Below are 23,936 nucleotides of genomic sequence, written 5' to 3' on the forward strand. Positions count from 1 at the left end.
TCGGAATTCTTTTATTCCTTCTTCAAGACACTGTAATTAGAAGAAAGTGTAAATATTTACAATATATCTCAAATTGTTATTACAACTTACTAGTCGTTGAGATTATTTTTGCAAAGCTACGACACTCAACATTAAAAACACACATATAAAATATAACATTTAAAATAATGGACAACATAGGTAGATTTTAAAATTAGTTGGAAAGTTAAAATTTTCTTAGTAACATCTTTTCATGGTGTGTTTGACTGATCCATAGAGAACAGAAAAAAAAACAAAAATAGTGTGATTAAAAAGTAATTAGGAGTTCTTGCTATTATATTAATGGAAGTAGTATATTAAACCTGTCTTGATAGTATGCAACATGTTTTGTATGCAGGTGTATTACGGTGTGTATATGTAAAAGTAAATCTTTATTTTATTTTTGATGTTTTGTCAGTAAGTAACAATAAATGTTGCTCAATTTATCGATGTCTGACTTTTTATTTATACAAGACGTATTAGATTTTATGAAACACATTTCCAAGACAACACGTTTTGACTGGTTTTTTTTCTTTGCCAGAATACTTCTTCGAAATTAAATTCATGTTTTAAAGTTAATGCATGTTCTGTGAGCGCACATGCGTTTATCTTTTTGATTTTTATGTCGCTGCGATGTGATATTACTCTATTGTGAAAATTACGAGATGATTCTCCGATATACACGTTTTTACAATTGGCACACGGTATAGAATAAAGAACATTCGATGACTCCTGTATTGTGAAAGGATCCTTTGTCTTTGTGTACAACTTCGATACCGTTTTCACATTCTTAGTTGCAATTTTTATGCCACTAACATTTTTGAAAATGTTCAATAGCTTAGGTGTGAGAACTGGAATATAGGGTAGGCAACCATACGTTATTTTAGATTGTGGTAGCTCTGATGTGTTCTGTGTCAATGTCTGTGTCAGTTGTCGGACCTCATTCACCTCATTATTATGAAAATTTTGGTTGTCAGAAAATTGCAAAGGAAAAGGAGAACCAAAAATGAGTTTATTCAAAAGCCCTGTAGGATAGGAGTTCTCTTGTAGTATAGATCTCAACTTTTTTAGTCCCTTGCCCCTGAACTCGATGTGTGATAAGTTGATAACCTTAGTTTTAAGGGCCAAAACCAAATTTATTTCATCTTAGATGGATGTTGAGAATAAAAGTTTATGAAACGGTTACTAAAACAAGGTTTACGATACCACTCCGTCCTTAGCATGCCATCACTGCCACGATGTATAAGCATGTCTAAAAACGGAATCATATTATCAGCTTCTCCCTCAACCGTAAACTTTAAGTGTTCACACTGGGCGTTAAAAGTGTTAACTTAAGTGTTAATATCAGTTACTTTGTTTTCAGGGACCGATAAGATCAAGTCATCTACATATCGTTTGCAAATTGCAACTAAGAATGTGAAAACGGTATCGAAGTTGTACACAAAGACAAAGGATCCTTTCACAATACAGGAGTCATCGAATGTTGTTTATTCTATACCGTGTGCCAATTGTAAAAACGTGTATATCGGAGAATCATCTAGTAATTTTCACAATAGAGTAATATCACATCGCAGCGACATAAAAACTAAAAAGATAAACGCATGTGCGCTCACAGAACATGCATTAACTTTAAAACATGAATTTAATTTCGAAGATTCCTGTATTCTGGCAAAGGAAAAAAACCAGTCAAAACGTGTTTTCTTGGAAATGTGTTTCATAAAATCTAATACGTCTTGTATAAATAAAAAGTCAGACATAGAAAAATTGAGCAACATTTATTGTTACTTACTAACAAAACATCAAAAATAAAATAAAGATTTACTTTTACATATACACACCGTAATACACCTGCATACAAAACATGTTGCATACTATCAAGACAGGTTTAATATACTACTTCCATTAATATAATAGCAAGAACTCCTAATTACTTTTCAATCACACTATTTTTGTTTTTTTTTCTGTTCTCTATGGATCAGTCAAACACACCATGAAAAGATGTTACTAAGAAAATTTTAACTTTCCAACTAATTTTAAAATCTACCTATATTGTCCATTATTTTAAATGTTATATTTTATATGTGTGTTTTTAATGTTGAGTGTCGTAGCTTTGCAAAAATAATCTCAACGACTAGTAAGTTGTAATGACAATTTGAGATATATTGTAAATATTTACACTTTCTTCTAATTACAGTGTCTTGAAGAAGGAATAAAAGAATTCCGAAAGCTCGACCAAAAGTCAAAAGAGTGTTTCTATAACATCCCGGCCAAACCTACTGACTGCAGCCCTAATAAACTGTGTTGTTATATATATATATATATATATATATATATATATATATATATATATATATATATATATATATATATATATATATATCATGTAGATAAGTTTAATAGTAAACTCTTAAATATTGGGGAGATCTGCAAGAAAGACTCTAGTGAGTATCAATTGTTTCGCCGAACGTTTTAAAGAATTAATTTGGCTTCTTCAGGGCTGAAAGAGAACAAATTATAATTAGCTACCATATATTATCTTAAAAAAAACACTGGAGATCTTACCGTAACTTAGAATTGTAGAGTTAGGATGTTAAAAAAATTTTACTAGTAACAACATAGTGGTTTTTTGTTACTATATGAAAAAAGTTACCATAGGAAATGTATGGTAGCTTTGAACTTGAAACGTAAAGGTGTACCCAAGGCTAACCGAAAAAACCTAATGCAACCACATTTTAAAGGAATTAATTCTTTTAGTTGTCGGCAATAACTAAATTTTTGATTGTTGGAAAGTTCACATGTGAGGTTTTGTTTTACCAGAACGCATGCGCTGACATGCCAAAGTAGTTCTTATGATTCTTTATAATGCCGTTAAGGTTCATTGGTGTAACAAAATGAAGTTAATTCCCAGTTTGGAGTAACATCATTATTTTAGATTTTTCTTAATTAAAAATTTTTTATATTATATTCTTCATGTATTATTATTGTAATATCTTTTTGAAATATATCTAAGAAAAGCATGGAATTTTATCTTTTTTTAATTAATGAAAATTATTATTTAAGTAGGTTAGTTGTTAATGGATATATCAATCAAGTTATTTCTCTGTGGTTTTGTGTTGTTCTTGGTATCGGATTTAAGTAAGAAGTGGTATATATCGCTTAGATTCTTAATGTCAATCTTAACATTGATGGAGAAATCGTTAAGGAAAATATATGACATTTCAATGAACTCTCTTTTAGATTTATTTTTCTCACGGTGGAGAATTGTAGTGTTAGTATAGTCCATGAGATGACCAGTGGAACTGACATGTTTGGCTAATGCTCAACGGTCAGGTGACGTCGAGAATCACTTTTGTGTAGTGTGATACGTGATTTCAATAGTTGAGAGGTTTGGCCGATGTAGGAATTGTTGCAAGAGAGGCATGGAATGCTGTAGACAATATTACTAAGCATATCTATAGGAGTCTTTGATCTTAGAATAAATATTGTTAATTGTTAGGGCTGATCTACAAGCCACATTGAGTTTTATATTGTTATTATTATTACCAAAGCTATTTTCAACACTTTTCAGAATCCTTGTTAACCCCGGAGTAATATCACTGAAGTATGGCAATGAAAAATATTTGTTGATAGGAGTATCCGAGACTGGGTTCCCACTTAAGACATCAGAATCAGCATTGTAAGTCGCGAAGGAAGGTGAAGTACCCTCGTTATGGACAGTGTTAAAGAAAATCTTATTCACCAATGGTGTTGGATAAGCGTTTGAAATGAAAAGTTTCTTTAGGATTTGTAGGTTTTTTGTATGAAAAGATGGATCTGATAGTTTTATTACTCTATTTTTCATCTGTTTGACTAAGTTGACTTTGGTAGAATTATTATGATAAGAGTGGTAGTTAAGGTATCTGCCAGAATGGGTCGGTTTTTGATACCAATCTATTTTAATGTTGTTATTTTCCCTGATCATCCTTATGTCGAGAAAGGGGACCATCTTCCCTCACTATAGTGAACTGGATGTAGCGGTCATACCTATTGAAGGTGTTTAATAGTTTATCTACCTTGTCATTGGGTATAGTCAAGATGATATCATCAACATATTTTTTAATAAGTGGAATTTGAAAGGATAATAAAGGAATGGTTTTACCTCTAACAAATTTGGTTTTATCAAAATAAAGATATAAAAATATATTTTTGTTTTACTTAAAACATTTCCAAGGTATTATCCACAATTATTATTATTAAGTCCTCAGCAAAATCTTTCTTGAATTCATTCAAGCGCTATGAGACCCTCTTTGTCACATCAGAAGCAACATCCTCTTCTGTTCTGTCCCTTGCAGTGCCACTGTTTGTGTCCAAAGGCGAGACATCTCAATCTCGGTATTTCTACCCTTGATTCTATTACTCGACAAGATGTGTAGTCTACCTTTATTCGTTTTATTTTCAAGATCTTTTTGGCTGCGTCTTCATCCACATCCATCACGGCACTCATCATCCCTCTTACTTCACCTCGTGTCTCGGTCCAAATTTTTATGATGTCACAGGCCCGCTCTTTGCCAGCTGCTTCCTCTGTGGCATTTTGGATCTTCTTCGTTATATTGGGTGGGATTTCCTTTACCAAGATTCTTCTCTTCACGATGCTCTCTTTCGCCACCACTCTCAAAACGCATGTATTATCAGAGAGGAGTTTCTTTACTTCCTCCGCCATTTCTCGTCCTCCGCCCAACTCCAGCGATATTCCTTGGTCTCTAATCTGTCTGATTATTTTGTCTGACCTTTTTATGTCAATTCTTCCTGTCAATTTGTTTTTTACTTCTGTTATGAGATCCACAAAGGAGTTTTCTTTGGTTTTGCTAATGATTATGATTCCATTTTGTTCTTTGGGCTTGGTGTTGATGTTGGACCAACTTCTTATTGTTTTTTACCTAGGAGCGTGATCGTCACATCCCTTCCTCTTGCCTTTCCATAATTCTCCTCGATGTCTCAACTTCCAGTGCTGCCGGCGTGTGGATTCCCACGTTTTTTCTTCCCAGCTCCTCCACCTTTTGTACCAGTTTCCTGCACGTTTTCAGTACCTTCACTGGCACAGGTTCTTCCTTTTTGTTTGGGAGGAGTTTGAATTGATACTTCTCCTTGTGGATCCACGTGACACCTTTATGAGTAGACATCGTGACTCTCATAGTTCCCAGGCCGCTCTCCTCGTCCACCTCCGCTGGAGCACCTGGTAGCTGCGGAAACATACCTTTGACCTTTTTTATGGCTTTGTTGTCCTCGTCGTTCTTGGTGACAAAGACTGCCACGTCTCCTGTTATTTTTGAGATATCTTCTTTTTTTACTATGGTCCTCGTGAAGACCTCCTCTGGCCAGTATCATTTAGAAACTCTATTGTTTCCTTCTCGTCCTAACATATTGCCATCTTATCCGCGATAGTGTCTACTCTTCTTTTAATGGCTTCTGTATTCTCTAGGTCCACTTGAACTCCCATTGTTGCCATCTTCTTAACTTTCGAGGGTTCCATCTTGATCTGTATGTCTCTGGTGCCTTTTCTTCCTTATTTTCCTCCACTTCCTCGATATAATCGAGCATTTGGTTTCTGAGGATGTCAACCTCCCTCTTTATGGATGACCTTGTATTTGGCACGTTCCTCATGAGTTTCTGGAGTTTCCGCTACGCTGTCCTGGAGACGCTTCAGCTTTGATCTAGCTTTGTAGTTTAGTGGCTGTTCCTCTTCCTCCGAAGTGGTCGTTTCTGTCCTGTTGCGTGGTTTTCTTTTTTTTTTTTGACCTCCCCTTTTTCCATTTATCGTCAGAGCTGCACCTCTGTCCGAGCTGCTTACTTCTTCTTCATTCTTTCTTTCATTTTCTTTCCTTAGAATCTCCCCCCTCATATTGTTTTTTCCGCCCTTTTGCCTGTTTTCTCCTTCCTTTTTCTCTTTTTCTCCTCCCTTTATTTCTTCCTTTCTCTTGGTTTGCTATTTCTCTTTTCCTTATCTATCCCTCTCGCTACTTCTGCTTGCGCTTTTCCTTTTCATTTTCATCCCTTTCTTTTACTCCCGCTCTTCTACTTTCTCCTTCATCCCCTCTGTTTTCTCTACCATCTTTTTTATTTTTCTTTTTCCTTCTCATCTTTCTTCTCACGAGTTAAGTCGTGCTGATCGGTCCAGTGGGTCACTGCGCCCTTACCCCGTCAAGGCTATTTTCCCCTCAGGTTCACCATCTCCCTTGGACATCGCTTGTAGCCCACTATGTTACTCCTAAGCCATGTACCCCTTTTGCACGATGGTGTTACACCTTGAGGTTGAGGAGGCGGTATATTAGGATTATGCATAAGTGCCTGCCCTATGCATATCCGTTTGTTTTCAGTGGTTTCCTCCACTGGTTTTTATATTCGTAAAGGTTTTCTCCTTGAGTATAGGTTTAGCTATCAGGATGTATATGACGGGTTGGGGTTGGTGTCGTATGATGGTTGGAAGTATTTATAATCACAGAGGGACAAGATAGGACTTGGGTAATGGTCAGCCTACAGCTGCTTCAATTTGTCGCCTTTTACAACGAACAGGAGAATGTATTCCATTAGAGCGGCCCGCCTTTACACAGGGAAGTGATATCAAGCAAACCTGGAATATTGTTTAGGCTGGGTTAAAGGAATTAAAGGAACGATACGGCAAACATTGGTTTTCATGTTATTGTTCGAAGACATATGTCCAGAGATACTGCAGAATTCTAACAGGAAAGGAACCTGGCGTAATTATAACCTTATAAATTAAAGGACAGAAGTTAAACAAAAATTAAATTTCGTCCAAAGATCAAGTAAGTGGGAAGATTATTGTAAAGCTCTGACTAAAAACAATAAGTACTTAACTGAGAAGTACAAAAAGATAATGGTGGCGAATGTAATGCATATAGATAGAAAGCAGAAATGTAAATGCTTCATAAATTTCTCTCAGAGGACCCCTATATAAATATTCCGTGTCTAAAAAGTCAGATGAAAACACTCATAATGATAAAGAGACCCTAAAATAAGTTTTCAAAGGTCTAAAACAAAAATGATACCAAAAAACTGATACAAAAAAGAATACCAGTAGATACATGGCAGCAAATTGGACTAAGCCGGACTCTCTTTAGAAATGGCTGGGCTTAATCTCGTACAGAAGGTAGAGTATGTTTTAGAAAACCAAGAGGTGATGTTGGGTGCATTTCTCGATATAGAAGGAGCATTCGACCTCGTACGAAGCAATCACAATGAGCTATGCAAATGATTAAGTCATCTTAATTCAGGGCAAATTTAATGGCACATTCAGAGATAAAAGACAATATGCCCAGATCGTAGATATAGAATGAACTTTACATGTAGAACTTAACTAAGATAAGCCCCCAGAATTCTAAAATCATGAAAATTGCCAGAAGAAGCAATTTATGGAGATTAGGCCCTCTAAACCTTCTTCAGGTAATGTAAAAGATGCAGTAGTGCCGTAAACATCATAAAGTAAGGCATATTTTGCTATGAGCCCGTTATTTAAATCACGAGACGTACATCAAAGAACTAAGATACAAATCTATAAGACCATAATGAGTTAAGGATGTGAAACTTGAAAGTTGGCGCAAAAATTTGTAAACTGCATAGACATCTTTGAAAAAAAAAGGTACGTAGATGAATACTAGACTCTATAAATGGCAACAGGTTGCGAATCAGTTACAATTATAATGTGAAGCTTGAGCCATAGGATGGATGGATCGATGAGGGGAACACCAACTGCAGCTATGGATCCTCTACTAGACCTAACTCCTTTACATATCATTAAAAAGGAGAGGTGAGAATGGGATATTATCATGGACGTATAAATAAAGAAGGACTGGGCGTGCCCTGCACTCTGTTCACCTAAATTTGAAGTCGAAAAGTTTATAGGCGCGGGGAAAGAGACGAGGTGATAGACTGTGACATTTCCCTTTCAGTCAGCGGCGTACCTTCCAATAATTGAAAGGTATTTGAAATACTTTTTTCATTTGTATAAATAATGACTATTGGTTTGATTGCTTTTATTTTTAGTATCGTAAACATATAAAATATTTCGAATAAGTAAGAAACAACGAACGATAAATAGTTTTAATTTTCAGCGTATAGAGATATATTTATAAAAATTGATTTACACAAAAGAATAGAGATGGAGTAAATAAAATCGCGAAGTACTTTATATAATATTTTATTTAAACTAAAATAATACACAAGCCGAAAAAATTTAAAAAATTCTTCCCCAAACATTAACCTGTTCAGGGTATATTGAGTATGTCCTTCTCTTATCCAGTGAGTGATACGTTGAAAAAATATAGTGAATTATGGTGTATAACTCCAGCTTAATTTTTAGTTGGCAACATTAGTATGTCACGTTAGACATAGCAGTAGACAGAGGAAAGATAAAGGTTCAGGAATATGTATTTAAGAAAATATTAATAAACGTAAGAAAACATAAACTATTGTTAAACAAAACATAAACAACAAACCACACATACAACAATATATAAAACACATTAAACCTTAAGGAACGGGTAGGGTTCTAAAATACAAATATACTTTATTTGTATACTTGTTTACTTTATACTGAAAATTCTACAATGTTATGGACAAAGCTTACAAAAATTAAAAAAAAATAACAATAACAATTAACATTTACTAAAATTACAAAAATTGTCAATATGACAAAGTAAAATATACAAAATCTAAATAAATTTCAAATTGCATAATAACATTGCATCTAACTAAATTGCAAATTGCATAATAAAACCTTACGAAGTAGTTTAGGAATAAGTTTTAGTTGCTGCATGTGATATATATATATATATATATATATATATATATATATATATATATATATATATATATATATATATATAACTTTAGTTGCTTGTACCTAAACATACTTAAATTTCTTAGTTTCTCGTTAAGAAACTCTTCCACTGAATAATATGGTCCTTCAGATAGATAGCCTTTTGTCAATTTACGGAACTTAAGGAAAGAAGTTGTAGATTTAAGTTAGAAAGAGAGATAATTGTTTAATTTTTTTGCCGAATATAATATAGATTTCTTTACTGACTCAGTGGACGGGATCGATAAATACACAATCAAAGGTTGAATTTCTGGTGGAGTAGTCATGATTGGGTCTTGCTGGAAAAACATATAGGGTATATCAATTAAGAAAACAACTTCTAGAATATACAAAGAGGGAAGAGTTAAAATCCCGTGATTTTTGCAGTAGCTTCTACAATGTGTTATTCTTCTGAGGCCAAAAAGATACCGTATTGCTCTTTTTTGTAATTTATTACATTAGATTGGGCAGCTGTACTAAAACCGCAAAAAGGAAGGCCATAGCGAAGATGATACTCGAACAAAGAAAAATATGTTATTTTGGAAGATGCTAAATTGATTTCCTTCGAAACGGATATTATTGCATAGAAGGCTGAGACTAGTTTCTTACCTAACAAATCGATATAAAGAAACCATTTAAAGTTGCTGTCTGCAAAAATATTTGAAATTTTACAGAATCAACGATACTGATCTGGCTGTTATTGAGAAGCAAGGGTTGAAGAGCTCCTTTATAGGATAATGCTACTGGCTTATTTACGTTAAAAAAGAGTAAATTAGAGTCGGACCAGGTTTTTTAGTTTAACTATTTATTAATTTGGTTTGTAAACAAAATGTTTTGATTATGATTCTAATTTAACATAAAACGTAAAATGTTTGATGTAAAATCCTATTATTCTGTTATTTTGTCAAATCCTATTATTAATTATCCTGCTGATATATTTATTTTATTTAATATTTCGTTAACTATTAACTTTAGTTAAAAGTATTTTATACCAAAATTCAGCAGTATTAATGTTTTTGTCTTTTTTTTTTCGATGCCTGGAGTAATTGCCTTAGATCAGAATTATGCAGCTGATTTTTAAAATGCGATTATCTTAGAAACTTTTGAGTTTTAAAGTTATTAACAGGTATACCTTTTTTTGTTAAAATAATGTATCTTTAATATTTTTTTATCCCAAATACAGGTAACTTAAAGAGCAAAAAAGTTAAGTGCAAATTTATACCACATATGTGGCATAAGTGGCGCCCTTTATCAGTTACATTAAAGTGTGCATCAAATTATAATTTCTCATATTTAAAAGTACCCAGTTGTAAATTTTTGTACATAAATGTTTACAAACATGAAAGTTATAGCGAAAAATAAAATTTTAATTTTGCACTTTAACACCCTGTATCTTTCTTAATATCAACATTTTATAAAAGCAACTTGGCTTAAATCGTAATATTTTAAAGTGTAGAATCTACTGTTTCTTTTTGTACAATTACTTAAGGACCACCCTGTATATGAGTATTTATTATACTCTGTATGGTAAATTACATAGAAATTCGTGTAGTTACCTTGGTTCTGGTGATTTATGATAAATATTTATTGGAACAGTTCCTTTCCTTAAATTAACCCATCCAATTGGTTGTATAATTAGATCATGCTTTCTAAAGTGTTCTGAGCAGACCAAGGCAGTTTTGGTTATTTGTTCTTTATCTAAGCCGAACATAGACAACCACATATCCAGCATCTGTTGATTCTTTACTGGGAACCTGCATATGATATTTCATTGAAATTATTATATTTATAGCAATTATAGTGTAGATTAGAAAAAATAAATAAATGTATTTATAATACTATAAAATTTACTTTATTTAACAAAATTAAACTACAATTCATGTCAAGAATTAAGTAATATCACATCCCTGTAGTACGCCCATGGACGTAATTCCAATGTTTATAATACTTGATAATACTTAAAAATAAAATGACAGTTCTGGTTGTAAATATTCAGTTTTCCTGCATACAAAACAGTTACGCACCATTATTACACTTAACTATTAACTATTCTTCAATTAAAATTTAAAATATATTAACAAATCCACTAAAATGTCACAAAAAGGAAATTATAAACTCAAAGGTAAACAATACAACGCCATGTTCATTTTCCTCAAATCGCTACGATTGCTTTATATTATCAATGATGCCAAGTTTAACAAAAATGTAAGATTATCAGAATATATTTTCTATTAATAAATTAAATAATTAATGTTTTTCTTATAATTCCTTGGTTTCGAAATGGGTATATCTAAAAATAGTTTATACTAACTAGATAATACATTTTTATTTGTAAATTAAAAATAAATTATACTAAAAATCGAAAATTATTTCGAAGATTGACTTGAAAAAAAAAAATAATTTGACAACGTCAAATTAGGGATTTGTGCCTATGACTGTGACGATCTCATGACTTCAAGTAAAGATGTAAATAGCCCGGTCCTTCTTTATTTATACGTCCATGGATGTTATAAACTGCAAGAAAACCTTAGAAATGTATCGGTTAATCAGGACCTAGTAACATCATAAATGAAATTAGGCAAATTTCACGAAAACAAAAATCGAATGAACTATCTTCCAATAAAATTGTCTCAGGAATATAACTGAAAAATATTGGCAATATTATTTTACAGTCATCAACTTTAAAATATAATAATAAATGTCTGAGTTGTCAATATGAAGAAGGTAGATAAAATTAAAATAATGGCAGATAATTAATAAAAATAAATTAGTCAATCAATAAAAAATACTACAATAAAATAGTTCCACAACACTATAATATATAAACTCGATATTACTACATTTTAATTAATTTTACTATTACTTGATTAGGTTTTTTAAGGATGTTTGGGGCAAATAAAACAACGTTATTGGTACAAATATTTTTTTGAAGTTAGGCTTATACATTAATTTTCAACATCAATAGCTTCTTCAATTTCACAGACACCTCGATTGCATAACTCTAAAGCAATGGTTAAAACTTGATCAAAATTTGTTTTAACTCTCCTTTTCTTTTCCAGTACCTTTTGTAATTTTTTTACCTAAACAGAAAATTATTATTTTTTATTATTGCTTAATTAAAACATAGTAAGTAATATACACGTAATTACTTTTTCAAAATGTTTTTAAAGTAATTTGTAATATGAATATAAAAAACTCAGTATGAAATATTTGAAAATTGAAAGTAATGTAAAAATTTAAAGTTGAATTTTGAGGAATATATTTAGATAAATAATTTAAAAAAATATTTAATATCATTAAACTATAAAGTTGATTGAAAATAAATATGGTATTGTAAAAGAAACCTTAGATTGTAATAGACTAAAGAATATATCACACCAGAGGATCAAATTGGATACGGAAAATATAGAACCAGAACTAAAACAGAAAATAATTTGAAAAATGTCAATGTATACTAGACTACAAGTATAAAGAATGCGGTAAATTCTTTGTGTAAATAATAGTTCTCTAGTAGAAGTAGAAGTTCTCTTTAAATAATAGAATAGAGCTTGCTAAAATGTTTTTATAAAATAATTTACAAGTACACGAATCAACGAATTTCCAGTTGCCATCATGTATCGGATTTCTGTACTGTAACGGGATCACCACTTAATAGTGTGTTTTCCGAAGCAAATTTCACATAGATCTATTGGGACAAGGTCCCTGATGTGATAAAGATCTGTAGACTAGTGGTGAAGATAAGTTTCAAACTAAATTAAAAATAGAAGTTGAAACTGAGTGCAGTTCGGCTAGCTGGGTATGCTTGAGACTGGCCAGTTGATACTCAAGGTAGGATTAGGCCTATTTACATGCCCTGAGAAAACAGTAAAGAACAGTAAATCTAGATATTAACTAAAACAATATAAGAATAAGGATAAATAAAAAGAACTAAGAGTTCTGACAACAGGAATGTACCTAAGAAGAATGGTTAGGGCGCCAGGGAAAATATTTACTGGACTCTTCGTCTAATAAATACTTCACCTAGTGACTTTATTCTGATCTGATTCAAATCAGATAAACCTGTAAATTTACTTAAATTGGTGTGTTTTGGTAATTGGTAAATTGAATATTATATAGGTAATGATATGCACATATGAATTATGAAAATTGACGGTAATTATTATTAAGGTTGATTCGTTCAGCTCATTAAAAGTTTATACAAAATATAGGTAAATTATTTTTTAAATAGTATGAGAACAAGTAAAAAAACCTGACTTCTCAAGCCAAGAAGGTTCTTCTACCGGAAGTCTTAATGCCACTGAGACTCGTCGGGTGAAAGAAGCCTTACTCTCCTAGCACGAGAAACTTAACAGTTACTTCAAAACCCAGGGAAAAACCAAAGAAAACTCCAACTAAACCAAAATCCATCCAGCACCCAAATCCAAAATAATGTCAATTGACTGTCATATTCCTTCTTCTTTCTCCAGCGACTAAAATGAAATCAAAGAAAGCTCTCATTAGCTTGATTCTGATTTGATCAAAAAAAAACCAAGGAGGTTGGGACAAGAAAAACTAGACCAAATACTGATAATTAGTGAAGGTTTCGTACACTTTCTATGACCTTGGAAAAATTAACCAAAAGCTACGTATTTATAAAAAGAATATTGGTATTTTACTATGAATATTTTAAGGAAGAAATAAAATTTAACTTATTTTGACAAACATATTACATGCAAATAGTAATGAAATATCTCCTTACATTACCGAATTGATTGGATATTGATATGAGACAATATACTTGGCAGGATTTCTAACCTGAATGTGACTATACTGATATAATTAGGGTAAAATTATTAAATAATAAACAGTGGTATTAATATGAAACAACAATGGTTTAAAAAAATGATTTACTTTAATTAAAATAAAGCTCACCCAACGCACAATATTCCACAGTTTTTAAACTAAAGCCTTCTTTTCCAAAACTTCAAATAATCATTAAAAAAACACGCCTTCTTTAACTTAATTTGCCTCCGAATAAACTTAAAAATTTTCCTAACTCAAGAACCCGTGGTGTTGGTCGCTGGAGAATACCTCTTTCTCCTTCAGAGGTTGAATATAAAGTGCCTTTTTATGCGCTTTTTACACTTTTTAAAATGGTTGACTTCTGTCAGTTCCAAGCTAAGCGAAACGACAGGTAAGCAGTTGACCAATTGAGAAACATACCTTTTGCTCAAAGACATGTTTAATACATCGTTAACTCGATGGTTTAATAAAAGTCATGTATAATTGGTTGCATACTTTACAGGCAGAATTAAGTTATTTTGTATCTCTAAGTAACGATAAAGTAATCTTATCGTTACAATCATCAGCATGTAAAGTCTATATTCATTAGGACTTTGGCCAAAAGTATATACAGTACCTGACGTATGTTTCATATCGTCTATTTAACGGTTTTAGTAACATCGTTAGATATTTTGAGACTTTTGTATAAGAGATTCAGTTGATAACCACTCTTAAAATAAAAATTGTTTATAAATTTTGGCTGCAGAGTTGTATTAACACTAGTTTTTTGTCTGTCTTTTTTTTTAATTTATTGCTTAATACAACTAACCTCTGCACAAGGTGAATAATTTTCGCTGAACCGTAGTGGGGTTGTATTTCACTTCCTTGTAAGTGTTTGTGTTCCTAATTCTTTAGTTTTATTGCTGTACTTCTCGGTTTTTATTACGACATTGGTATTTTTACTATAAGCAAATTAAATTAAGATGTTCTTTTAGCATTCAGGTTTTTGATTTTTTTTTTCAAATATCCTTTATATACACTATATTTATAATATACACAAATTTCTCACCTTTGGATAAAATACACAATTCTGACGTTTTGAAATATTAACAATTTTGCTTTTCCATATTCTTGTCCAAACGACACAGACCAACGTTGAGTTGACCAAGTTGATCTGAACTAGATCGAAAACGTTACGTTATGCACCTGTAAATTTTGGACAACACTTTTAAAAAGTTTTAAATTAAATGTTTTATACCAAGATACAAAGCCCACTGCGTTGCCAAAGTTCTTGATATGACTAAAGGAATTTCATCCGTATTTTATAAGAAGTTCGGTCGTTTGGACGAATTAAAAAGTCAGCAGCCTAAAGTTGGAAGAGTACTGTGATTAGAAGATGGTCCGGGATATTTACTATATATATGGTGGCCAGGAAATCGTATACAGACAGGGCAAGCTACGAGGATGTATGGCGTGCTCCAACTAATTTGAAAAAATCGTGTACAATAATGACATCAAACCCATTTATATATATATATATATATATATATATATATATATATATATATATATATATATATATATATATATATATATATATATATATATATATATATGACAATTACTGAGTTCTCGGGAAGAACCGCGTTGAGAATTAAAACTCGACGTTTCGGCACCCATTTTGGAGCCATTATCAAGAGTGATACGGTTCGGTTCGAGTTCGGGGTCTCAATCTGCCTACTCCCCTTACTCGAGACGTACCAGTATCGTGTTCTATATTGCAAGAACTGTCTCTCGGCACTGAGGTCTCAATCTGCCTACTCCTCAGTGTCGAGTGACAACCGGTCTTACCCTGTGTGGCTGCTTTTATACTCGCTGTATGCGCGGGAACGGTATGCGCTGACGTGTTCTGAACTGACGTGGCCTGAGCGGTGTGGGCGGGAGGTCGCTGAAGCAGGGGTCGCCATGTTGCCGGCAATCTTTTCGCGTCATCGCGCGTGTTCAAGCTGTTAGGCCGTTTCGATTTCGATAGCTTCACGAATGATTCTCGCTTTTAATGAGCGGATGGGAGCGATGGTTTTTGCTTTTTCGAAATCTATTTTGTGGCCTGTCTGAATATGATGTTGGGCTAGGGCTGAAGTGGTATCGGAATGTTTGACTGATAGAGAATGTTCGTAAATACGGTTAAGGATTCGTCGGTTTGTCTGTCCTACGTATGTACGTGGGCAACTGGAACAAGGTATCTCGTAGACACCATGGTCTTCATTGGGGATTTGATCTTTTACGGATCTGACGAGATTGGACAATTTGGAGTGAGTGGTGAAGATGGTTTTGATATTAAGAGGGATAAGAGTTCTAGTGATCTTGTCAGTGACACCTTTAATGAAAGGTAGAAAGATTTTGGGTTGATCCGGCGGCAAGGTTTCTTTTTTGGATGGAATGGGGTTTAGAAGTTTTTGAATGCTTCTATTGATTTGGGTTTGTGGTAGCCGTTTTGTAGGAGTGTTTGCCTTATTGAATTGATTTCGGATGACCTGTGGTTGTTGTCGCTAAGTCTTATGGAACGGGAAATAAGAGTGTTGATCACTGAATTAAGTTGGGCGGGGTGATGATGTGACTGGGCATTGAGATAGCGGTTTGTATGAGTGGTTTCGGTACACGGAATAGGAAAAACTGTGAGGTGGATTTTTCTGAATAAGAACATCAAGGAATGGCAAAGACGCTTCAGACTCAACTTCGATCGTAAATTAAATGCTGGGATGTATTCCATTCAGGTGGGAGAGAAAGAGATCTAATGTGTCTTTACCATGGGGCCAAATGACAAAGGTGTCATCAACGTACCGTAACCAGCAGGTGGGTTTGAGATTTGATGAGGACAAGGCTACTATTTCGAATGTTCCATGTATATATCTGCTATTACGGGAGAGAGGGGCGATCCCATTGGGGCACCTTTGATTTGACGATAGAAATGATTTTGGAACGTGAAATATGTATTAGACATGCAGTCTTTTATAAGAGATAATGTGTCTTGAGGAATTTGATGTTTAGAGTCCAAGATGGAAATAGTTTCATCGATGGGAATGTTGGTGAATAAAGAAACAATGTCAAAACTGACTAGTATGTCTGAGGGTGAAATAGAAAAGTTTTTCAGAAGATCAATGAAATAAAAAGAGTTTTTGACAAAGGACGAGGCGTTTTCGGCTAATCATTGTAAGGATGAAGCGAGATGTTTTGCCAATTTCTGAGTGGGACAGTTGTATGCACTGACGATGGGTCTTAGGGGAACATTGGGCTTATGGATTTTTGGAAGGCCGTATATCTTTGGAATTCGGATGATTTTTCTCTGGGTATAAGAGATTTTTTGAGGTCTGGAGGTAGAGTAGACTTATTTATAATGGATTTGGTCGTTTTTTCTAGATATGTGGTTGGATCATTTGGGACATGTTTGTATTCTGTGGAATTTAGAAGTTCGGACATTTTGTCGAAATAGTTAGAAGAGTTGAGAATGACGGTGGCATTACCTTTGTTGGCAGGAAGGATGACGATGTCAGGGTTGTAGTAAAGTTCTTTGAGGGCACGTCTTTCTGAAAGACTGATATTTGAAGGTGGGGGTTTGGAAGTACAAAGAATTCTGGCGACATCTTGTCTGGCAACTTCGGCTTGGTCGGAAGGAAGATGGAAAATAGCTTCTTCAGTTTGACAAATAATTTTCTCAGTTGGAATTGAAAGAGGAGTGACAGAGAAATTGAAGCCTTTTGACAGAGCTTTGGTAGTTGAGTCGGATATGTGAATATCTGAGAAATTGTGAACAACAGTAGAAGGTTCTTGATTTAAAATGGGTGGTGGATTTTGCTGAGAGATAAGTTGGTCCAGTTTGCGTTTCTGGGTTTGGGTTTTGTTGTCAGAAATGTATTGGGCTTTTTGGTGAGAAAGACGATCAAAAGTGTCCCATAATAATGGATGGATATTGAAAGAGTGAATGTCATTGTAGGTTTTAAGAAGTTGGGAATTTGTTCTATCTAAGTTGCGTCGGGTGGAATGAATTGAGTTTCTAAGAGGCGAAAAACCAGTGGCTCTAAGAATTTTGGATATTGATAAAGATTTGGTGTGATGTTTAACTTGTAAAGATTTTGGAATGACTTGATGGTCACGACATGATTTAAGAAAAGCAAGATCACAGAGAAGACGGTATTTGCGTGTTAGAAGATTAGAAAAAGATTTAGTAAGAATGAAAAATTCCTCAAGATCAAATCCCAATGAAGACCATGGTGTCTACGAGATACCTTGTTCCAGTTGCCCACGTACATACGTAGGACAGACAAACCGACGAATCCTTAACCGTATTTACGAACATTCTCTATCAGTCAAACATTCCGATACCACTTCAGCCCTAGCCCAACATCATATTCAGACAGGCCACAAAATAGATTTCGAAAAAGCAAAAACCATCGCTCCCATCCGCTCATTAAAAGCGAGAATCATTCGTGAAGCTATCGAAATCGAAAACGGCCTAACAGCTTGAACACGCGCGATGACGCGAAAAGATTGCCGGCAACATGGCGACCCCTGCTTCAGCGACCTCCCGCCCACACCGCTCAGGCCACGTCAGTTCAGAACACGTCAGCGCATACCGTTCCCGCGCATACAGCGAGTATAAAAGCAGCCACACAGGGTAAGACCGGTTGTCACTCGACACTGAGGAGTAGGCAGATTGAGACCTCAGTGCCGAGAGACAGTTCTTGCAATATAGAACACGATACTGGTACGTCTCGAGTGAGGGGAGTAGGCAGATTGAGACCCCGAACTCGAACCGAATCGTATCACTCCTGATAATGGCTCCAAATGGGTGCCGAAACGTCGAGATTTAAATTCTCAGCGCGGTTCTTCCCGAGAACTCAGTAATTTTCATTTATCTGACCGCGGAAACTTATCCGAACATTTTATTCGCCTCTACGGGGAGGAATTTTTATATATACATATATATTTATATATATTTATATATATATATATATATATATATATATATATATATATATATATATAAATATATAAATATATAAATATATATATATATATATATATATATATATATATATAATTATATATATTTATATATATATATATATATATATATATATAAATATATATGTATATATATATATATATATATATATATATATATATATATATATATTTATATATATATATATATATATATATATATATTTATATATATATATATATATATATATATATATACATATATATATATATATTTATATATATATATTTATATATATATATATATATATATATATATATATATATATATATATATATATATATATTTATTATATATATATATATATATATATATATATATATATATATATATATATATATATATATATATATATATATATATATATATATATATATATATATATATATATATATATATATATATATATATTTATATATATATATATATATATATATATTTATATTTATATATATATATATATATATATATATATATATATATATATATATATATATATATATATATTCACCTTGCCCTCAGACGATATGAGTTTAATGCTGAATCTTGAAAATTGAAAATGTAACAGTTACCGAATCTCTTCGATCAAACAATATGCCTAATGGGATAAGCAGCTCATATGCAATGAATGAATCCTTACATAAATTGGAAGACCCGCCTCAAAATATTGGCAACAAAACAGTTAAGCAGTTGGAGAATTACGAATATAATAAAATTTAATCAAACTAAACCTTGTATTGATATTATTAATAATAATGACATTGTTAATTATATTATTAGCGATGAGAAATCAGATAACAATGAAGAGTATAGGCCCAATGAACGTGAACATAAAATTGACAATGACTTTGATCAGAATTCGAATAAAATATCAAGTAAAACTTGCAACATTAGGAAAAATATAGCAACCAGAAAATTAGGAAAAGATATTGCGTAAAAGAAAAACAAAAAATGAACCGTATGTATATAATATACAAAAAGCTGCTAGAGTAATGAAACAAAGATGCAAGTGTAGAAGAAAAGAAAATAGTGTAATCCAGTGTCTAAGACTCATAGAAGATGATAGAAAAGAAAATATTGAAGAGTTTTGGAAAATGGATTGGCCAGAGAAAAAGCTATTTCTGAGGTTTTTGACTCTAACACTGTTAGGGCTTGAGACCGAAAATCAGAGATAGAGAGTAGAAGAAAAAACACTTGCAAATATTTTCTTAAACGGAATGGTCCTGCAGTTCGTGTTTGCAAGAACATGTTCCTGAATACCTTAGCTATCGGTGAATATACTGCTCTAAACTGGCAAACAGCAACAGAAGATAGAAATCGAGATGATCAAACAGATGATCATAAAATCACACTCAATGATGATGAGAACTCTGTCGAAATTAATTAAAAAAGCCTAGAAAACCCACAGAAGTGGAATGACTTGAAACATTTTTGATTGGGTTACCCAAAGTTAAATCGCATTATTGCCGCAAGAAGACATCGAAGTTATATCTTGAGCCTGGCTGGCAATCAAAAAGAAGCGTGTACACCTTTTATAAAGATAACTGGTGCAAAGAAAAAAATGTAACTCCGTTGTCACAATGTAGGTTTTCACAGATGTTTGATGATCAAAATCTTTCGATTTATCAACCAAAAAAGATGCTTACGATATTTGCGAGTCATTAAAACGGGAAATTTGAGTCAAGACGAGTATGAAACGGATATTCTTAAGAAAGATGAAGCAAGGATACAAAAAGATGTAGATAAAGCAGACTCAACTACCTACTTGTGTAACATTCACAATGGATTTACAATCATTATTACTTTGCCGTAAATCTTCAGTATCTTTTCTCTACTATAAAATAAAGTTGTCTGTTCCCAACTTTACAATTTATAACATAAACACACCAAGGAAGGATTCTGTTTCATCTGGTATGAGACATAGGACGGTTTGACTTCCAATGAGTTTTCAACAATAATTTCAGATTTTATTTTATCAAACCTGCCCTTACCTGAGGGAAAGGAAAAAATTGTTTTGTACAGCGACGGCTGTTTGTACCAGAACCGTTGCTGTATACTAGCCAATGCGCTTCTTCATATTGCATCTACGAACAATGTAATAATTAAACAAAAGTTCTTAGAAGTCGGTTACACATAAATGGAGGCCGACTCAATGCACTCCTGCATTGAACGGAAGTTAAAAAATAAAATAGTTCGTGTGGCAGCAGATTATATAACAATCTGTAAAGAGGCCAGAAAATTACCTTCTCCATATACAGTGAAGTATTTGGATTACAAATATTTCAAGAATTTTGATAGTCATTTATTTTATAATGCAAACCAGAACTTTATAAAAAAATTCAATTGAATAATCCAGCACATAAACAATATGTAGTGGACACTATAATGGCGAAACAAGGACACATTGCATTACGTCTTCCTTCATACCACCCTGAACTAAATCCTATTGAAAAAATTTGGGGAGTAGTTAAAAATCATGTCGCTTCAAAGAATGTGTCGTTTAAAATGTCCGACGTTAGGCAGATAGCCGAAGAAAAATTCAACAATCTCGGAGCAGATGTGTGGAAGAATACATGTGAACACGTTATTGAAGTAAAACAGGAGTACCTTAAGAAAGAACACTTAATAGATGACGTGGCTGAACTAATTATACATGTTGGCGAAGATGATTCTGACAGTTTGGTGTCAGACACTGACGATGATGAAGGTGACCTAGGATGTAAACTATTAGAAGAATCTCCTATAGACAATTAAAACTCTTACGAAAACTATAAACTCTTACGTGACTATAACGCGAGTGAACAGTGACTTTGGGTAAGATTCTTTATAAACTTATATTTCTGTATCATCATACTCCCTCAATAATCTATCTATACCCGTTAAAATTTTATTTTAAAACTTGTTTATTAGATTATTTATTATTAAAATTACCGGCTGTCAAAAATATTCTAAGCGACAAAATTAACGCACCTCCTTAAAAATGTTACATTTTGATGTCTCGTGTTTCCTATCCTGTTCTGTCCAATTTTTTTAATGTGGAGATTTGATTTAATGTGGATTTTTTAATATGTTATAGCCTTATTCTTTAACAATAGCACTGCAATAATATTGTTGCTGGAGAGGTAAATCGTCATTGTATACCGAGTGTACCAATCAGACTGTGTTTTTATCTTAAAGTTTGCAACACCCTGAGGAATATTCTAGCATTTGTAAAATACTGACTAAAATACAACTATAGCCTCAGGTTTTCTTAACATTTTTTTTATTCATTTGTTTATATTCGAAAATAAAAAAAGTTAGGTACTTTAATAACTAGCTATGTTTTTCGTCAATAAATCATTATTTTCTGCTTAGTTTAATAAACAAGCCTAAAGTAGGATAAATTAACAATTTGATAAATGTCAAATTATACAGTCACGAAGTGTCTGTTTTTTTGTAAAAATTAGTAGCTTTATTATATAAAGTTTCAATTAAAAGAAACATCAAAACTGTCCAATTTTTAATGTGGTGTGTTAATTTTGCTGATTTGTGTATATATTGTCAAAACCTTTCAAGGAATTCAGGTATAACTTAATCCAACTAATTACTAAAAGGAAATCCATGTAGCCCTATATGTAGGCAGAATCTAATTATTGTTCTATTGTTTCCAATTGTTCTTATTTAACCTCATTGCAATTCCTAGTAATCTCTGATTTCTGGTAGTTATGATGTATGAAGAAATCCAATTCAACAAATCAGAAACCAAATTATCATTATCACTAAATCAAATTATCCGTTGTACCCTTATTTGAACATCATTCTATTTACCGTCCTAAATACCATTATAAATTAATAAAAAATTTGTTAATTTGTAAGTAATTTTTAAGTAGGTACAATTGTTTAGAAATCAAAAATAAATTATTAAATTAAATGTGTATTAGTTATACATCTCATAATATTAGATATGTCTCAACTCAAATTAACAAATTGGAAATATAAACTTATAAACAATAATTTTGCAATAAATAATAGAGCTTTTTTCACGTTTAATACCGAAAGTTAAATTCAAAATAACAAATTAAAGCTAGTTTTTAAAACATTTAAAATACATATGTACATAAAAATCATTTTTGTTATGCACCGTACAATTTTTTATTTATTACTCAGTCCAACACTGTAACAATTTCGACAATTTCGAGGTTGCAGTCGAAGTTAGAACGTTTCAGTTTGGTTAGTATAATTCCACTTACAATAGAACCTTTCTGCCTTTACGTGAATTTTGACTCCGCCTTAGCGCAGTTCCTTGGTCAGGAGTCTTTGCTTTTACTCTATATTGTATCTCGTAAACAATATGTGATTTTTAAGTTTTGAAGTTTTTGTTTTTGTTTTGAGTTTGGTGAAATATTTATTTAAAAGGTCTTTGTGAGCCACTGTTATATTATGTTTGGCTAAATAATTCTTTTTTTTTTTTTTTATTTAAAATTAACGTGTCTCGACAGCTTATGGTCATTGACACGGGTACAGTAGTTTACAACATTATACATATTTTATATAGGTATAGGTACAAGAATTTAATATGAACATTTTTTTTTTTTATATAGAAAGGTTAGAACAATAAAGCTTATCACTATTCACTGTTTATATTAGCTGAAATAAACTTGTTTCTTTTAAAAATCTAAGAACACTGTCAAAACGGTTGGAACACTGAGAATGTCTTTTAGATTTCCTTAGGCTGTGCTTGTTTCTGGAAGAGTCATACTGGCAGCAGTCCACTATCACGTGTTTGATGGAAAGGACGTTATTACAGTAGTGGCATACTGGAGGGTTTTCTGATGCCATAAGGTATCCATGTGTGAGACGTGTATGCCCTATTCGTAGTCGGTGAATAACTGATTTTTCTTTCCTGTTCATAGAGGAGATATTGACGCGAGATAAGTTGGGCTGAACTTCATGCAGCTTAGTTTTTGTTTTACTCCACAGGTTCGCCCATGAGCTGAGGATTTTTTGTTTTACCAATATTTTAAGATCCGTATGGATTTGGACCTCTTGGAAGGCTATGTCAGAAGAACATGCTGCTTTAGCGGCTTGGTCTGCTTTTTCGTTTCCCAATATACCAACATGAGATGGAGTCCAGATCATTACGACTTTTATGTTAGCAGAATATAGTTGGTTACAGATAGTGTGGATTTCCTGGACTAGTGGGTTTTTCGAGAAAATGCATCTTATTGAATAAATCGAGGAAAGAGAATCAGTGCAAATGTCGAT

The 23,936-nt window shown here is 32.7% G+C and overlaps 1 protein-coding gene across 1 annotated transcript in view; it reads right to left on the reverse strand.

Moving 5' to 3' along the window:
• Positions 1-11,775: 11,775 nt before the first annotated feature.
• Positions 11,776-23,936, reverse strand: part of LOC140448458 (uncharacterized) — a 125,574-nt gene continuing 113,413 nt past the window's right edge. The window contains exon 6 of the mRNA XM_072541535.1: positions 11,776-11,949. Coding sequence (XP_072397636.1) covers positions 11,815-11,949 — 135 coding nt within the window. The 3' untranslated portion in view covers positions 11,776-11,814. The remainder of the gene's footprint in view (positions 11,950-23,936) is intronic.

Source organism: Diabrotica undecimpunctata, chromosome 8 (assembly GCF_040954645.1).
Source record: "Diabrotica undecimpunctata isolate CICGRU chromosome 8, icDiaUnde3, whole genome shotgun sequence".
NCBI lineage: Eukaryota > Metazoa > Arthropoda > Insecta > Coleoptera > Chrysomelidae > Diabrotica > Diabrotica undecimpunctata.